The following is a 16,030-nucleotide window of genomic DNA, read 5'->3' as shown; positions in this document are numbered from 1 at the left end:
AGGGGGCTCTGTATGGCTGATATTGTGGTGAAACCCCTCCCACAGTGGGATGTCAGGACCATGGTCATGACAGTTTCCTGTATGTAAACCTTATTGCATTGTGGGAAATAACAGCTGTTTAGAGCATCTCCTTCTACTGACATCACCTGCCAGCAGTAAAAATGTCACCATGTGGTAAATGTCAGAATGTAAATCATGGAGAGGAAAGATTTTACAATGGGCAAACACTGACTAAAACATTTATACATAATTATTGTAAAAATGAAGCACTTTTTCATTACATTATTTTCACTGGAGTTCCTCTTTAGCTTTCTTGCATCCTGTTGAAGCTGTGGAACACCAGAACAAGTGGATGTTGGAGGGGATAAGCCTGGTTGTGCTGTTTAGCCAATCCAGGTGGGCAGAGTCCTACTGTAGCCACTGTTTAGAAGCATGCTACGGGGAAGAGATACAGAGCGAATATCGTACTGACAAATCACCATTACTGGCCACAGACGGTTCACACAGGTCTCTCCCAGTGGTGCCGCAAACTTTTCACACATACACTGAAATGCAATTTATAAGTTTTATACCATCAATATTTTAAGACATGAAAGCACCCTTTTGTTCTTTAGTTATACTGTTCCAAGATACCTATTATCTCTAGAGAATAAACTCTGTACTATATGTGTGGGCCATAAGGGATGTTTTAAGCCTCATCTACACGTGTAGATGAGGCGGCGATCCGGCGGCTCGATTAGCCGCCGGATTGCCTCTTCCGCGACCCCGCCGCTTCACAGCGCGTGCGCCGGAATCAATACCCGCTCGATTCCCGGTCGTCGCCGCGCCGCTTATCTTCTGCTCGATTCCCTGCCATTGTCCCCTCGCGGGGGAAGGAGCAGGGAATCGGCGGCGGGGAGATCCGTCCTGTCGGATCTTATCGAGCCGCATCAGCGGCTCGATTGATAAGGTACATCGCGGCCGCATCTACGCTTGTAGATGCGGCTTTAGGGATGACAACTTTATAGAGGGATGTATAGGAAATCGCTAATCAACAAGAGACATGCAAACATACGATGATAATAAACCTTGCACAGGTCCTGACTGTGTTGCATAATATAACAACCTCTGGCCATCTATAAAGCAGAGTGTTAAATTGTGTCACATGATCATTTTTTTCTGGAAACAATTATTCTTTATAGAATAATCTTCTCTTCCGCATACATATATAAACGTCTTGAAGAAGCAGGTGCTACCTGTGAAATGGGAAGGTAAATTACTTAAAGGGACTCCGAGCAGTGCAGAAACTATGGAAAGATGCATATCATTTTAAAGCTCTCTTTCTCCTCTTTCTAATGATATATAAACCGCCACCCTACGTCTTTTAGTTTTCGCTATTTTCGCATTTGAAATTGCCGCGGCCGCGATTTCGATCGCGAAAATAGAGAAAACTAAAAGGTGTAGGGCAACGATTTAGGTGTCGTCAGAAAGAGGAGAAAGAGAGCTTTAAAATGATATCCATCAAGCCATAGTTATATTGTATTACAGAGGACGACACTTTCCCCAGTGTCGGCAGCTCCATTCTGCTGAATGCAGCTGCTGACTTTGACAAAAAGTCGCCCTGTGTAATACAATATAACTATGGCTTGATGGATATCATTTTAAAGCTCTCTTTCTCCTCTTTCTGACGACACCTAAATCGTCGCCCTACGCCTTTTAGTTTTCTCTATTTTCGCGATCGAAATCGCGGCCGCGGCAAATTCAATCGCGAAAATAGCGAAAACTAAAAGGCGTAGGGTGGTGGTTTATATATCATTGGAAAGAGGAGAAAGAGAGCTTTAAAATGATGTGCATCTTTCCATAGTTTCTGCACTGCTCGGAGTCCCTTTAAAGTGGACCTAAACTCAGAACTCCTCTCTGCTCTAACAGATAAACATTTCTTTGTTACAGCTGATACACATCTTAAAATAAATCTGCACAGTTTCTAATTCCTGATTAATGGAAGCAGACATATTGTTATCAGCCTGTGCTTTCAAATGGGCTAATCTGCCATCTCTGCCATAGGCAGTCATGTGACATGGGTGAGGGGGGGGATCAAATTACAAATAGTGATTAGACACAAATGAAGGGGAATTACACAGGCTAAACTCTTTAAATACATATAGGGTGCATTTCTGTTGTATTTTTATTCTGTCCTGTGCATGAGTTCAGATCCACTTTAATGCCTTTTATGTGCATAGGGAGCACTTAAAGTGGACCTCAACTCAGAACTTCCTCTCTGCTCTAAAAGATAAGCAATAGCATAATAACCTTTAGGCCTCTTTCACACCAAGACGTTGCGTTTTAGGGGACGTTAAGATCGCATAACGTGCCCCTAACGCAACGCGTGGTGGTGTTGAAGTTGGACGTCAGATTTAGCCGCGTTATGCAGCTCTTGGTGCACTGTGTTCATTCTATCTATACTGATAGAACAGCCGCTCCAGGATAGTGATGGGAAGTCCGGATCTTTTCAAGGATTCGGATGATTCGAATCGGATCATTGAAAAGATTGGATCTTTGAACCAAATCATTTTACTAAGGAAGCAGACTGGGGGTGAAATGACTAGCAGGACACGACTTTCCCTGCACTGTACATTCTGTATGTTCTTGTTTCTTCCAGATAGACATCCACTGTGAACCGAATAGTTTATTGTGATGATCCAGATGATTCGACTCACAAAAAAGATCCGGATCAAATGAAGGATTCATTCATGATCTGGACAACACTATGAGTCCAGGTTACCTCACCACAGTGCAGTGAATATTAATTAGCCATGTGGCTAGTCACTGAGCATGTGCAAGCAGTCTAAAGCAGCTAAAGCCCAGTATAACGCACAGCATGCTGCACTTTCATTCAACGTGTAGCGTTACAATGTAACGCAATGTGGGCACTCTGAACATCACATTGATTTTTCATTACTGTGAGTTAGGCTGCGTTACAGGCTGCTCTAACGTGCGCCTGTAACGTCCCACTGTGAAAGCAGCCTTAAAGAGGATCTGTAACATCAAAACATCCCCTGGGGGGTACTCACCTCGGGTGGGGGAAGCCTCCGGATCCTAATGAGGCTTCCCACGCCTTCCTCCATCCCTCAGGGGTCTCGCTGCAGCCCTCCGTGAAAGATGACGTCAATATTTACCTTCCCGGCTCCTGCGCAGGCGCTCTGACGGCTGTCGGCTCCGAAGTAGGCGGAAATACCCGATCGCCGTCGGGTCTGCTCTACTGCGCAGGCGCAAGTTTCCGGCGCCTGCGCAGTAGAGCGGACCCGACTGAGATCGGGTATTTCCGTGTAGTTCGGAGCCGAAAGCAGCCACAGCGCCCCCGCTGGAGCCCGCAAAGGTAAATATTGAACTGACAGTCGGGTCTGTCGCCGGCTGTTCGGAGGGCTGCAGCGAGACCCCCGTGGGACAGAGGACGGCGTGGGAAGCCTCATTAGGATCCGGAGGCTTCCCCCACCCGAGGTGAGTACCCCCCAGGGGATGTTTTTGATGTTACAGAGTCTCTTTAAAGAAAAACATTTCTTTGTTACAGCTTTTACAAATCCTGCAATAAATCTGCATTGTGTCTACTTCCTGCTTTCATGGAAACAAACAAAGGGTTGTAGGTTTACAAATTAGCTGCTCTGCCGAGGCAGCCAGCTGACACCACTGAGAGATCAAATTACAGTTGGGATTAGTCACAGAGAAGGGCGAATTAGACAGACTAAACTCTCTAAATAGAGAGTTCAGGTCCACTCACATTATGGTATAATAATTTGGAAAGATTAAAGTACTTTGTGTTCTTTGATATACAACCAGTTACTGCTGTGGACTTTGTGTGCCTGTGCAGAGCACAGTGTACTCTATCCAGCTATGCCAAATTACATTAATCTACCTTCTCACTGTAGATGAAAACCGGCAAATGTGCATTTGTATTATAAATCTATTTCAAAATTCTGCTGGTCTATCACAGGAAAAAAACATAACTTATTATAATCTACTGTAGTGTTGCATACTATATATCAGAGTATTGTACCGTTTTAGTCATAAGTAAAAGCAAGAAGTTTTGAATCTGGATCCATCCTGTCTTTAGTACTGGAAAGGACATTTTTAGCAGGGGTCCCACTTGAGTCCGCAATTAATGGAAGTGGTTTTCCGCAGACAAATCTGCATTGTTGGCTGATAGTCAACTGAGAGCAGCTGACCATCCGCAATAGGGAATCACAAGTGACATGCAATAATAATAATAAATTAAAAAAAAAAAAAAAAAAGGGGAGTGGCAGTGGGTTTTGCTCCCACTGTAAAGTGGTTGTATACTGGGAAGCATTGTGTGCGTTTTCACATGCATTTTGGGCAAGTGTGACCTCTGCCTTAATAACACTATTAAATGAAAAATGGTTTGAACAAATAATGATTTGCAATATCCACTTTTAATATAGAGCTACCTCTAAAAATCCAATTAGTATTCCTTCAATGCCTTTAACAAAATGCACAGTTTACCCAAAAAGCCAGCATCTGCATTACCTGTGGGGCAGATCGCTCTGCTTCTCACAGGAATTGTGGGATTAAACTGGAATGGTTTGAGGAAACTCGCACATACACAGGGAGAGCATACAAACTACATGCAGGTAGCATCCTGTCCCAGATTATAACCTGGAATCCCAGCAGCGTGAGAGTGCTGAAAAACAAGCATCAAAAGCTAGACTCACTTCTCAATTCAGGAGACAGAACCAGTGCTGTCTTTTGACCAGGGCTGTGGAGTCGGAGTCGGAGTCGTGGAGTCGGGCAATTTTGGGTGCCTGGAGTCGGAGTCGGGAAAAAATGCACCGACTCCGACTCCTAATGAATTTGTAACTGTAATTAAAATAGAAAATTTGATAAAATGTTCTATTTCTCAGATAATAGTCATTAAAAATAATGTATATATACAGTATATATACAGTAACAGCTGTGCTTTGTCCACAAAAATGAAATAAACCAGTCAAAATTAGTTACTTGTGCTGCTTCAATAAAGCAGTCCCCGTATTTTTAAGGTCAGATATACATATCTGATTGTGACTGTATATATGATGTGTACACAGGAATCTCTTATATATACTAAATAACATCTATGCTGTAAGAATAAAGCCTGATGTGTAGCCGTGTCACTAATAGAGATGGTCAACGAGATGGAAATAATTCTGCATTGATGCTGATTTATGCAAATGTATGCACTCCCTTTGCTGATGAAATCAAATAATGTGATATGTTATTAAAATTTGGTTTGGTGACTACAAATTAAAGGGTAACTGAGACAGATGAAAAGTAAAGTTTTATACATACCTGGGGCTTCCTCCAGCCCCCTTCAGGCTAATCAGTCCCTCGCTGTCCTCCACCACCCGGATCTTCTGCTATGAGTCCTGGTAATTCAGCCAGTCAGCGCTGTCCGGCCGCATGCCGCTCCCACAGCCAGGAACATTCTGCACCTGCGCAATAGTGCTGCACAGGTGTAGTATGCTCCTGGCGGCGGAGTGTGTGCATGTGCACTACGCCTGACTGGCTCAAGTACCTGGACTCATAGCAGAAGATCCAGGTGGTGGAGGAGGACATCGAGGGACTGATTATCCTGAAGGCGGCTGGAGGAAGCCCCAGGTATGTATAAAACTTAAATTTCATCTGTCTCAGGTTTACTTTGTTACACAGTAGTACTATACTCTACATATGCACTCCCCACAGAGCTGCAGGGAATCCACTGAGAATGCTGTGCACATTGAACACAGAGGTGTTGTCTTTTACAGTCTCCTCATTCCCCTGCAGAGTACCTGCACATCATTCTTACATGTACCCACACTTACATTGCCTAGGGCCTGATAGATGTTCTTTGTTCCGGTTTGTACCTTTTACAAGTACGCTTACCAAGGACTAGTTTTAGTCTAAAGGGAATAAATATAGTAGTCTACATATCCTTCTCACTTCAGTTGTCTTGTAAAATTCCTAAGCGTTGGCAGTTAAGAGACGAATTTCATGTTACATACTTTTAATCAACAAAATTGTAATATGCAAATTAGAGGAGTCGGAGTCGTGGAGTCGGAGTCGGTGGAATCCTAAACTGAGGAGTCGGAGTCGGAGTCTGTGGATTTTTGGACCGACTCCACAGCCCTGCTTTTGACCACTAATGCCACGCTAAAGAAACCACTACTACAGACTTTTTGAATAAGCAGTTATCCTCATATGAAGTCTGGTTTTGATTGGTTTGCCTTGAGGCCCTGTTCACAGTGGTCAGTTGCATTGCAGAATAGTTCTGCATGTCAACTCACTGCCCATATAATTCTATGGGACTGTTCACAGTACTGCATTATACCTGATCACTTTATTTTAACTTGCTGCATGCAGGCTTTGCAAAGTCTAGGTCCAGTCTCCATTGCCGTTCACACTCATTAGAACGCATGCATTATGCATCTGACCACTGTGAATTCAGCCTGAACATCACTTCAGGGCTCTTTCACACTTGGACGTTGCGTTTGATGCGACGTTAAGGTTGCATAACGTGCCCCTAACGCAACGCATGTTAGCTTTGAAGTTGGACATTACATTGCACTGCGTTATGCGTCTCGATGCGTACATTTTGACGCAAATACGAGTAGAACACACAGCACGCTGAACTTTCATTTAACGAGGGGGGCGTGGCCTACGCAGCGAGGAGAACGGACGTGCTGTGAGAGTGCTCCCGCTTTAGTGCAGGTCAAAGCGGCTCTCACCGACATTCCCCAGCGACATCTGTGCCCCAGGATGGAAGAGGACAACAGCATGGAGACCAGCACCTCAAACAAGAGGAAGAAAAACGCGGCGCCACCGAAGAAAGTCACAGACTTCTTCCAGGCCCGAGGAAACCGCCGCTCCACGCTGTCCCAAGATGGCGCCGGTGCGCCCACAACACAGCCGCACACTGACGATCCGCACAGCGGGGATACAACCACCTTCCAGGGCGGCGAGACTCCAAAAGATTCCTCCCCATCAGACAGCCCAGCAAAATCGAGAGCCCGGAGAGAATCTACAGAGGAGAGGGTAAGCTCTTCCCCTACCCCCCTGACGATCTCCCCCCTGTCACTCTCTATGGAGGCCTTCCCGGCGGCAGACACACCAGCCTCACAAACGTTCATTAAGGACATTCTGATGTCCTTCAGGGCTTCCCTTCTAATAGACATATCCAACATAACCAACAACCTGCAATCTGAAATATCTGACCTGGGAAACAGGGTCAGCCATACTGAGGAAGCATTATCTGATGTAATTCAAGAACATAATGCAATGGTGGACTCCTCAGCTGCACAATCCACTGATATTGCATGGTTGAAAGCAAAGGCAGCAGACATGGAGGATCGCAATAGAAGAAATAATTTAAAATTCAGGGGGATCCCAGAGAAGATTCAAACATCTGACTTGAAAAAGTACCTACAAACCCTCACTAAAGCAGCTCTACCTAACACTCCCGACATAGAACTCACAATCGATCGGGCACATCGGCTCCCCAAACCACAACACCTAGCCAACTCAATCCCAAGGGATGTCATTGCTCGCTTTCTCTTTTATCAGGTGAAAGAAGACCTACTAGGGGCAGTACGCAAATCAGGTTCTCTACCTGACCCATACGCTAATATCCACCTATACGCAGACCTCTCTGCCCACACTTTACAACATAGAAAGAAGCTACAACCCTTCACTAAAGCTTTAAGAGATCTCCAACTCCCATACAAATGGGGGTTCCCCACAAAGCTGCTCTTCTCTTATAAAAACAGGCAATATGCAATATCCTCCACAGAGACAGGATATAAACTTTTTAGGCAACTCAACATCGCCATCCCAGATCTACCCTCCTCATCCTCATCCCAACCTGGAGGATCTAAACTGCCCCAAGAATGGCAACGACAAGGGAAACATAACTGAAGACCCATAACGCCTGCACTAAATGGCCTATACTCTGGGATTATATCAGAGTCATCTTTTTCTTTCCCCCACACTGGCGTGTGCTTCTTGAACTATGGCACACAAGCTTCAAAGTTCTTTAGACAGGAATACTATATTTCTACTCTTCAAGATCAGTTCTTTCATTTTCTATGTTATGTATATGCTACTTACCAGAATTATGTTTTGTTGTAGGTTAAAGTTAATTTGGTTAGTTATGCTTTTTACTTTAGAGCTGGTACACTATCAGATAACATCCTATGCAGATAAATACTCTAACTTTATAGTTGACACGCAACCCACTAGCGATTTGATTTATAAATGCCTTTAAACATTTCTTCGTATAACGTTCGAGGCCTGAATTCCCCGTACAAACGCCATCTATTCTGGTCTGAGGTCAAAAAATCCCCAACACATATTATTTTTGCTCAAGAAACCCACCTGATAGGGAAAGATACTCACCTTTGCAAAAATAATTCATTCCCATTAGTATACCACAGCAATTTCTCAAAAAAAATAAGAGGAGTACTAATGGCCTTCCACAAGGACCTTACAGTAGAACCCCAGTCTGTCACATCAGATCCCAATGGGAGATATATCATCTTTGTCGGCCGAATTAATAACGATCTATTAACATTAGTGGCCGTATACGGACCCAATTCCTCTCAAAAATCTTTCCTACAAAAATTATGTTCTAAGATTGAAACAGTACGACAAGGACGACTCCTATTAGGAGGAGACTTTAATTCTTGCCCATCTAGGATGGACTCCTCTTCCAAAAACCCCCACAATATTACTCTTATAGACAAACAACTAGCATGGAACGATCTCTACGACCCCTGGAGAATATTCCACACCTCAGAAAGAGATTTCTCGTTCTTTTCTCACGTACACAAGACTCACTCCAGAATAGATTTCTTTCTAACAGACAAAATACTATTACAAAAAGTCCTTAATACATCTATTGGTATGAAAACGTGGTCTGACCATGCGCCTGTACACATCACACTGGACGATCACCTAACAGCTAACAAACCATCCTTTTGGAGACTGAATAATTCACTTATAACAAATAAATCCTTCCTGGATAAACTCTCTGTTGAAATACAGGAATATTTTAAACTTAATCACTCCCCTAATATGCCCTTAACAACTACTTGGTCAGCTCACAAAGCAGTAGCTAGAGGCATCCTTATCAAGCAAGGAGCTTTTATTAAAAGAGAAAAATCAAGGAAATATGATATTCTACTAGAACAAATCAAGGAAAAAGAAAAGGCTCACAAAAAACTTGCAACCATAGAAATTGAGCGGGAACTATTTTACCTAAGACAAGAACTTAAAATAATGTTACAAGACAGCTACCTCCACATGCTTCAGAAATCCAAAAACAATTTCTACTCTCAAAGCAACAAGGCAGGGAAATATCTAGCCAATATACTAAAAACACAAACAGACCAAATCTAAAATACACTCGTTAACACATCCAATAACGAAAAATCCAATATCCAACCCAAAACAAATAGCAGATCTATTCTGTGACTATTATTCTAAACTCTACAACCTAACAAATGACAGCTCCAATGTAAAACCAACCGAGAAAAGTATTTCTGCTTTCTTAAACTCCCTAGACCTACCGCGACTGTCCCCTATCCCAACTAGATGAACTAAACACCCCATTCTCCACCCCAGAAATTATCAACACAATTAAATCACTGAAACATAATAAAGCCCCAGGCCCAGACGGGTTCAGTAATGAATATTATTTGTCCCTCTCAACTATTATTTCACCCTTTCTCACGGAATTGTTTAACGATATCGCTAAGACAGGTTCAATCCCAGCAGAGTACCTAGAAGCTCATATAACAGTCATCCCAAAACCAGGAAAAGAACAAACTGACATGGGTAACTACCGCCCCATATCATTACTCAATTCAGATGTGAAACTCTACGCCAAGCTCTTGGCGAACAGATTAATGAAGGTAACACCTTCTCTACTGGCCTTAGATCAAGTAGGCTTTACCAAGCATCGTCAGGCCGCAGATGCTACAAGGCGCATGGTCAATATATTGAAACATATAGAGCTCTGTCGGGAGCCTTCTCTGCTCCTTACATTGGATGCTGAGAAGGCTTTCGACAGAGTTCACTGGAACTTCCTTAGAGCAACACTTGGCAAATTCGGGTTCTCAGGTATGATCACCTCAGCCATAATGGCCCTATACACTGCTCCCTCCGCCCGAGTTAACGCAGCAGGGTTCCTATCTAGACCCTTTACTATTTCCAACGGCACCCGCCAAGGATGCCCCCTCTCGCCTATAATATTTGTTTTAATTATGGAGACATTAGCCCAAAAAATTCGCTCAAACCCTAAAATATCAGGAATAACAATAAAAAACTCCACCCACATCATAAGTCTATTTGCAGACGATGTTGCTCTAATTTTATCCAAACCATTAGTATCCCTACCATTCTTACTACAAGAACTTCAAGCTTTTTCAAATGCATCACTATACAAACTAAACCAACATAAGTCATATGTATTGGGACTAAACATTAACCCAAAACTCCATTCCTACCTTTCACAGAACTTTACGTTCCCTTGGGCGGAGGGAGCAGTGTCCTATTTAGGAATTAAATTATCCAAGTCTACTACGGAACTATATAAATATAATCATGTACCACTATTATCTTCAATCAAACAAGAATGTATGACCTTATCCAAGTATTGGCTCTCCTGGTCCGGCCGCATAGCGGCATTCAAGATGTTTCTACTTCCCAAAATACTGTATTTATTTAGAACACTACAAATACCTATACAATCTCAATGGTTTACTGATATCAAGAAATGTATAAACTCATTTATTTGGGGTGGGAGGAGAATTAGGACATCCTTTCACATAATGACACTAGCAAAAAAAGCCGGGGGCATGGGTTTACCATGCATTGAGACATATTATCATGCCTCTAATCTTGACATGATCAGACACTGGTGGAAACCCTCCTCAGCACAAGCATGGGTAGTTTTGGAACGTACAGAATTAAGGTGTGACCTTAAAGACCTCCTCCTCAGTATATACATGGGCGCCAGAGCCCCCAAATCTCCCTTTCCCACGATACAGGCAACACTGCGCTCCTGGGAACATTTCATTAAACATCCTCCTGACCCCTCAACTTCTATTTCAATCAAAACCAAATTATCAGCCCTTGAACTTTTCTCCCATGACCTCAACCTCTCAGTATGGGATAAATTGGGTTTGAATGATATAAGTGATTTATTTTCGGGGAATGAAATAAGATCCTTCCAGAATCTAGCTCAAACATACGGAGTACCTCAAACACAACTGTTTACCTATCACAGAGTTTTTCATCTGATCAAAATGCATAAAATTTCCCCTCCCACATTACACCCATCAGTAGCCACAATGCTTAACTTCAAGGGATATTATAAAGGGGGAATATCAGTATGGTATAAAGTGCTTCTATCAAAATCACAGCATGCGCTTAATAAATATGCAAAAATATGGTCAGCTGATCTGCAATGCACTATCTCTCCTCAACAACTCAACAGTGCCCACAGAGTTATATCGGCCATATCTAAATGCAATAGTCACTGGGAAATGACACGTAAAATTTTATATAGATGGTATATAACGCCAAGAAAAATAGCTTCCTTTTCCCAGACAACCCCACCCACATGTTGGAAATGCAATAAGGATATAGGAACATATTTCCACATGTTTTGGGAGTGCCCGTTAATATCTAAGCTATGGGCGGAAGTAGAATCCTTGATCCGAATCTTCCTGCTACCGAACTTCAAACTTACCCCCCAAATAGCACTCCTTCAAATAGACTGCGAAAAACTACCTAAACATCTACAACCACCCATCTGCCATATCATACTAAGCGCTCTATACCTAATTACCACCAACTGGAAATCACAAGATGACTTTAACACAACACACCTTATAGCTATGGTTAGAAATAATATAACTATGGAGGGGAAAATTAGGAAAGCCCTTTTCCTCCCACACGAAAACTTCATTCTACCCAACACATGGAGCTCCGCATATTCCCATGAATAATAAGGACAGCACTAATTCCATAGGCCCATTATATAGACCCACTATTAAGGCCTAGCCTAACATATCGTAAGATATAATGTAAGCAATGTTATCTGATCTTATCTTACAATATACATCGTACCTAAACTCTATACTACTTTTTGGTTATCTCATTTTTAAGATTTAAGTTTTGTTGTTCTTTTTTGTTCTCTGGTCGTTAAGGTCTATACTACTTTCTAACAGTTTCATTCATAAGACGCATTGGAACATTATAAAACTTTCAACTCCTGACGTGAAGATAATAACTCTTAATCTGTCGAAGGTCTCTCTAGAGACCTCCTGGTTTCGTCAGATCCAGCTCAAGCTGTACGTCTTACTGTCTACCTATAAGGTCTTGTAAATGACTGTTAAGGGGTACACATTGTAAACAATGTCGCTTATCTTGTAATATGTAAAACATTTCAACACAATGCTTAACTATTTGTATGATGAAACTCTAAGCCTTAATAAAAAATTTTATGATGGAAAAAAAAAAACCTTTCATTTAACGTGCTGCGTTATACTCAAACGCAACGTGGGCACTGTGCACAGCCCATTCATTTATCATTGCAGCGAGTTGGGCTGCATTACAGGCTGCTGTAACATGGGACTTTAACGTCCCACTGTGAAAGCAGCCTTAAAGGAGTTATCAGGGGAAATATGCTAAAATAAGTGGTACTTACCGGGGGCTTCCTCCAGCTCCAAGCTCCCAGGTGGTCCCTCGCCGCAGCTCTGCCCGCAGCCGTTCGCCGCAGATCCGTCCCAGTCCCCAGCGATGACGTCAGAGCGACCTCCAGGTCGCTCTGTACTGCGCCTGCGCGAGCGGCGCTGTCAATCACCGCCACGTGGGCCGAAGCGGACTGCGTATGCGCAGTACTACTACACCTGCGCAGTCCACTTCGGCCCACGTGGTGGTGCTTGACAGCGCCGCTCGCGCAGGCGCAATACAGAGCGACCTGGAGGTCGCTCTGACGTCATCGCCGGGGACCGGGACGGACCTGCGGCGAACGTCTGCGGGAAGAGCTGCGGCGAGGGACCTCCTGGGAGCTTGGAAATGGAGGAAGCCCCCGGTAAGTACCACTTATTTTAGCATATTTCCCCTGATGACTCCCTTAAGGACAACTGTAAGCAGTAATGAAAAATAATAACAGTTGTCCTTTAACCACTTGAGGACCCACACTTTACCCCCCCTTAAGGACCAGCATTGAATTATGTGATCTGTGCTGGGTGGGCTCTACAGCCCCCAGCACAGATCAGGGTGCAAGCAGAGAGATCAGATCACCCCCCTTTTTTACCCACTAGGGGGATGATGTGCTGGGGGGGTCCGATCTCTCCTGCCTGCGTGTGGCTGGCGGGGGGGGGGCACCTCAAAGCCCCCCTCCGCGGCGACATTCACCCCCCTCCCTCTCCTACCTGTCCCCCCGGTGATCGGGGCTGCACAGGATGCTATCCGTCCTGTGCAGCCTGTGACAGGACGTCCCCTGTCACATGTCGGCGATCCCCGGCCGCTGATTGGCCGGGGATCGCCGATCTGCCTTACGGCGCTGCTGCGCCGTACAATGTAAACAAAGCGGATTATTTCCGCTTGTGTTTACATTTAGCCTGCGAGCCGTCATCGGCGGCCCGCAGGCTAGTCACGGAGCCCCCCGCCGTGATTTGACAGGAAGCAGCCGCTCGCGCGAGCGGCTGCTTCCTGATTAATCAGCCTGCAGCTGGCGACGCAGTACTGCGTCGCTGGTCCTGCAGCTGCCACTTTGCCGACGCACGGTATAAGCGTGCGGTCGGCAAGTGGTTAAAGTAAACCTGTTTTTTGCCCCCTGCTGTATTCTGTATCCAGCTACAGTGGAAAGTCTGCGGGCGCATGTCATACATCGGTCAGAGACTCATGTGCCTGATTACTCAGGGAATTGCTCAGTGATGTAGCTAAGGCATTATGGGCCCCAGTACATGTTTTATATCGGGCCCCCCAAGAATGCTATACATAACAATTGATACAGCGCACTGAAACCTGCCAAGGACAATCACAGTGTCAGAGGTGCAAGAAAAGGATGGGGAACAGTGTGTTCAAATATTCCTACAATTCAAAGCCTCCATAGAAGTGATTACCAGCACAGGACCAATAGAGGGCTAATGCTGTGGTTAAGGGAGAGCCCTTAATGGGCCGCTCTTGTCCAAGGGCCCTGGTGCGGTCGCAACCACTGCATCCCCCATCACTACGCCACTGGATTTGCCTGTGATCTGTTACTTGCTTGTGAAGACTACAGTATCATCCATGCTTCACAGAAAAGTGGACAGAGGAGCACACCATAAATACTCTACCTGCATTAACTAGTGAGATTTATGTGTCCTGTGCAAGCATGCAAATTCCTGCATATCAAGCATTTTGATCATGCTAGATGAGTTCTGTGCTTGCTTGCTTAAAAAAAAAGGGGGGGGGGGAGTACTCCCAATTATTGAATGAATTATTATACACTACTATTGTATACTTTGTGCTTGAGTATGACTATTTCTGATTTAGAAACCTTCTGATATGGTAGAGTACTTTGCCTGGTCCCTTGGAGCTTACTATGGATTCTACTGTATTATCTGAAATTTACAGTGTGACCATGCTCTATACCAGCCTTTCTCAACCTTTTAACTTGGAGAAAACCGGCAAATAATTTTCGGATCTCAAGGAACCCCTGCAAATATTTTGCTGGAGGCATGGACTTTAAAAGTAGGTGTGGCTGTTTATTTCGCTACCCCCCATTACACTGCCCCTCGTTATACTGTCTCCTTATTCTTGTGTTTATTATTGTTGAGCTCATTATTATTTTGATCCCCAATTTAGTGCATTTCTTACAGTACCGCCTATTTTAATGTGCTCTATTATGCTTCCCCCACAATGGGCAAAAATGCCAAGGAATCCCTGCAGAGTACTCAAGGAACCCTGGGGTTCCAGAGAGCAGGGAATCCTGGTTGAGAAAGCCTTCCCTGTATAGGAGTCTGGGATCATCTGTAGTAGTGTTCTGTGGCTGTGTGTGGAAACACCCAGGGAATGACAAATCAGAGGCAAATAGGAGAAGGGTACTGATGTAAAGAGCAGGAAGAGACGATGTACTAGCATCATGCCTGCACCACAATACGGGCACAGAGTAGGAATCACGGTCATGTTCAGCATCACAAGGTGATGATGGATGGGTGGATGATGGGGGAGACACTCACCAGCCAGAATCGCCTTGCCAGGGTGTGTGATCTTCCCTCCTGCTGGAGCTGCGGCAGCCAGGCATCTCCCGCCCGCACGGCTGCCCATATGCCCCCCGCTCCGCGCTAGCTCACAGGGCCCCTCAGTGATGGTGAATGGCTGCAAGATGGAAGACATTGCAACGCTAGTAGAGGCAGCTCCGCTCCGCTACTGTAAACTTCCAGAGCACCGATCAGTGTAGACACTCCGCGATGCCACACCCCTTCATTAATATTCCATGGCGTGCTACTCCTCTGTTTTCTTACGGCAGTGATTCATGTCTATAAAGTCACGCCCAGGGCGCGCTACTCATGAATATTAAGATTCAATATAGAACGTAGCCTAGAAGAGGATCATAAGCACGAGGCTCATGAATATGTAAAAAAGCCATTGGCTCATGCAGATAGAGCAGTGACTTGTTTATTTGATGGTAAGGGGCGTGGTCTGGCACATGGTTGGTCAGGCCAAGCCGTAGGGCGATTTCCTGATTGGCTGGTGTCATATAAGGCGAGACGGGTGGGAGAAGGGGCTTGTGTGATGGAGGAGAGTGTGTATGGGCGGGTATCGGCGGGCTGGGACTGTGATCTCACCATATAGGTGGGCATTGTCTGAGATCTCATGCCCATCACATGGCACCCTGGCTAGACACAGCTGGCATACTGACTGGCACTGATTTACAAGGACAGGCCTTGGGGTGAAAGTTTCTGCCAGATGAAATACTTAAAACAGCCGGTGTTCCGACGTGATAACCTACACGTCGAATTTGCCTACATCC

The 16,030-nt window shown here is 44.6% G+C and overlaps 1 protein-coding gene across 1 annotated transcript in view; it reads right to left on the bottom strand.

The window, feature by feature from the left end:
- LOC137546999 (tricarboxylate transport protein, mitochondrial-like) overlaps positions 1-15,489 on the bottom strand; it is a 70,340-nt gene extending 54,851 nt beyond the window's left edge. Inside the window, exon 1 of the mRNA XM_068270100.1 lies at positions 15,237-15,489. Within this exon, the coding sequence (XP_068126201.1) occupies positions 15,237-15,393 (157 nt within the window). The 5' untranslated portion in view covers positions 15,394-15,489. The remainder of the gene's footprint in view (positions 1-15,236) is intronic.
- Between the last annotated feature and the right edge of the window lie 541 nt (positions 15,490-16,030).

The sequence above is a fragment of the Hyperolius riggenbachi genome, chromosome 2 (assembly GCF_040937935.1).
Source record: "Hyperolius riggenbachi isolate aHypRig1 chromosome 2, aHypRig1.pri, whole genome shotgun sequence".
Lineage (NCBI taxonomy): Eukaryota > Metazoa > Chordata > Amphibia > Anura > Hyperoliidae > Hyperolius > Hyperolius riggenbachi.
The sequence above is the reverse complement of the archived record's forward strand: the minus strand, read 5'-3'. Positions and strand labels throughout refer to the sequence as shown.